Genomic DNA, 2,018 nt, shown 5'->3' on the forward strand with positions numbered 1-2,018 from the left:
TGGGGGCGGGGGGGAGTGAGCGAGCGGCTGTGCGGTGCTTAGTTGCCGGCTGGGGTTAAACCACAACAGTCCTTTTTGGTGTCCAACATGGGCCTCAAAGGGTTCAAGATAACGACAGGTTTGATTGGAATGTGCTAGATCAAATTTACAGCTGTTATTGCTGTTTAGCCATTAATCGGCAGGTGCCTGTGCTTGCCGTGGGGCTTGCTCACCTTACTGTATGTTGGAGTCTAGTGCGCGTTAGTGGCTGCTTTTTGCTTTTGCTGCTTGTTCTACTGAAGAAAGCAATGCTAAGACACATTAGGCCTGTCAGAGCCAGGAACTGTTAAACTTCACCATGAATATTGTGCACAAATTTAGTCAAATTGTGACATGCATGTAACTAGGATGATTGGAAGAACAGAGTTAAGATCTTTTAATGTTATCTGTTAAGATATGTACTATTTAACCTCATCAAAGGGGTTGGAGGTCAGACACAATTATTCTCTGTAAACACCTCAAGAAGGTGAAAGCTTTTTTCTTTTGCTTTTGAAACAGCTCCCCAACAAGAATGCAAGTAGAAATATATATCAACATTATTCTTTGTATGAGCATTTAATTAGTCCGCACAGCATTTTATGACACATTACCAGAGTCAATAACTTAAGAGATCCACCTCTATCCTGCATCTCTCGCACTGAAGTTCTACCTCTAAAAAAATGTAGTTTAAGATCAATAATAATATAAATGGTCTGCAGGTATCCTGCATTATTTTAAATATCAAAATGAAATATTTGAGTGCAATAGAGTTTTTCTTACCTTTCCAGAAGATTATGAATTGCTTTGAAGAGCAGGGTCCTACACTCATAGGAAAGCCCATTCTCCCACAATCCTTCTTCCACCACTACAAAAACATAAAATGTCAACATGCTCAGAATAGGGAAATACAACCATTTATACAAAACATAACTCCAACAACTCCAATTTTCAACAGTAGCATGTTTCATGAAACTGTTTCAACTATTACCTATATTGCCAAAGCAGCTTTAATCTTTACTTGCTGAAGACACCAACTTTGAATTTAAAGAAAAGAAAACATAAAAGCATAAAAGCAAACACATTTGTCTGTAGCATTCAATATTAAAGCAGGGGCGTGAGTAATTCATGATCATTCTTTGCCATGACTGCCAAGAGATCCTTTAAAACTTAATCGCAGATGCAGGCAATCAAGAAACAAAGTGAATCATTAAAGGTGTAAAATCAATTTACATAACGTAAACAACATTAAACAACTATCCTGAACCTCTCACTGTCACACTCAAGTGAAATTCCTCCATTGTACTGACTTAAACTATTGCAGTTTAAGCAATACACAGCAAATATATGAAATACACAGCAGTTTTTATTCCAAAATAAAAACTGTTAACTCAGTACCTCAGTACCAAAAAATTTTAGAAAGTTAAAAAATAATCTATTAATCTCTCACAGTGGAGTGCGGCATGAACTAGTCACCTGAATGAGTTCCTGAAAGATATACAAACCTCAAAAATATCTGCTGTCCTTACTCCATTGCTTTTGGATGCTAAAACTACCAAGAGTAAAACTATTTTTGGTATGCCTGTACCAGATTCTAAATCTTATTCAGCCAGAAGCTGCAATCTCAGCTGCAGAGTAAAAACAGATGATTAAATAACTTTGTTAAGGAGTAAGAATTTGCTAATTGTCTGAGTTCTGTCATTTCAATTTTACAGGAATACTCTGCAGATCTTTAGAAATGCAAACAAAAAACTCCACCGCGTGTTAAGACCTGAATACTTAACACCCCTCCTTGGCCAATTTAAAGGATGAAACCTTCCAACAGCATGTCTATCATTCAGAGATTATTATCTAAGTTGTATTGGGTTTGCATGGAAAGGTTTTGGTAGCGGGGGGGCTACAGAGGTGGCTTCTGTGAGAAGATGCCAGAAGCTTCCCCCACGTCCAATAGAGCCAATGCCAGCTGGCTCCAAGACGGACCCACCGCTGGCCAAGGCTGAGCC

At 38.4% G+C, this 2,018-nt stretch overlaps 1 protein-coding gene across 1 annotated transcript in view; it reads right to left on the reverse strand.

The window, feature by feature from the left end:
* Positions 1-2,018, reverse strand: part of MED13L (mediator complex subunit 13 like) — a 191,036-nt gene that overhangs the window by 108,234 nt on the left and 80,784 nt on the right. The window contains exon 2 of the mRNA XM_019470687.1: positions 799-883. Coding sequence (XP_019326232.1) covers positions 799-883 — 85 coding nt within the window. The remainder of the gene's footprint in view (positions 1-798; positions 884-2,018) is intronic.

This window comes from Aptenodytes forsteri, unplaced genomic scaffold (genome assembly GCF_000699145.1).
Source record: "Aptenodytes forsteri isolate BGI_AS27 unplaced genomic scaffold, ASM69914v1 Scaffold415, whole genome shotgun sequence".
NCBI classification, from domain to species: domain Eukaryota; kingdom Metazoa; phylum Chordata; class Aves; order Sphenisciformes; family Spheniscidae; genus Aptenodytes; species Aptenodytes forsteri.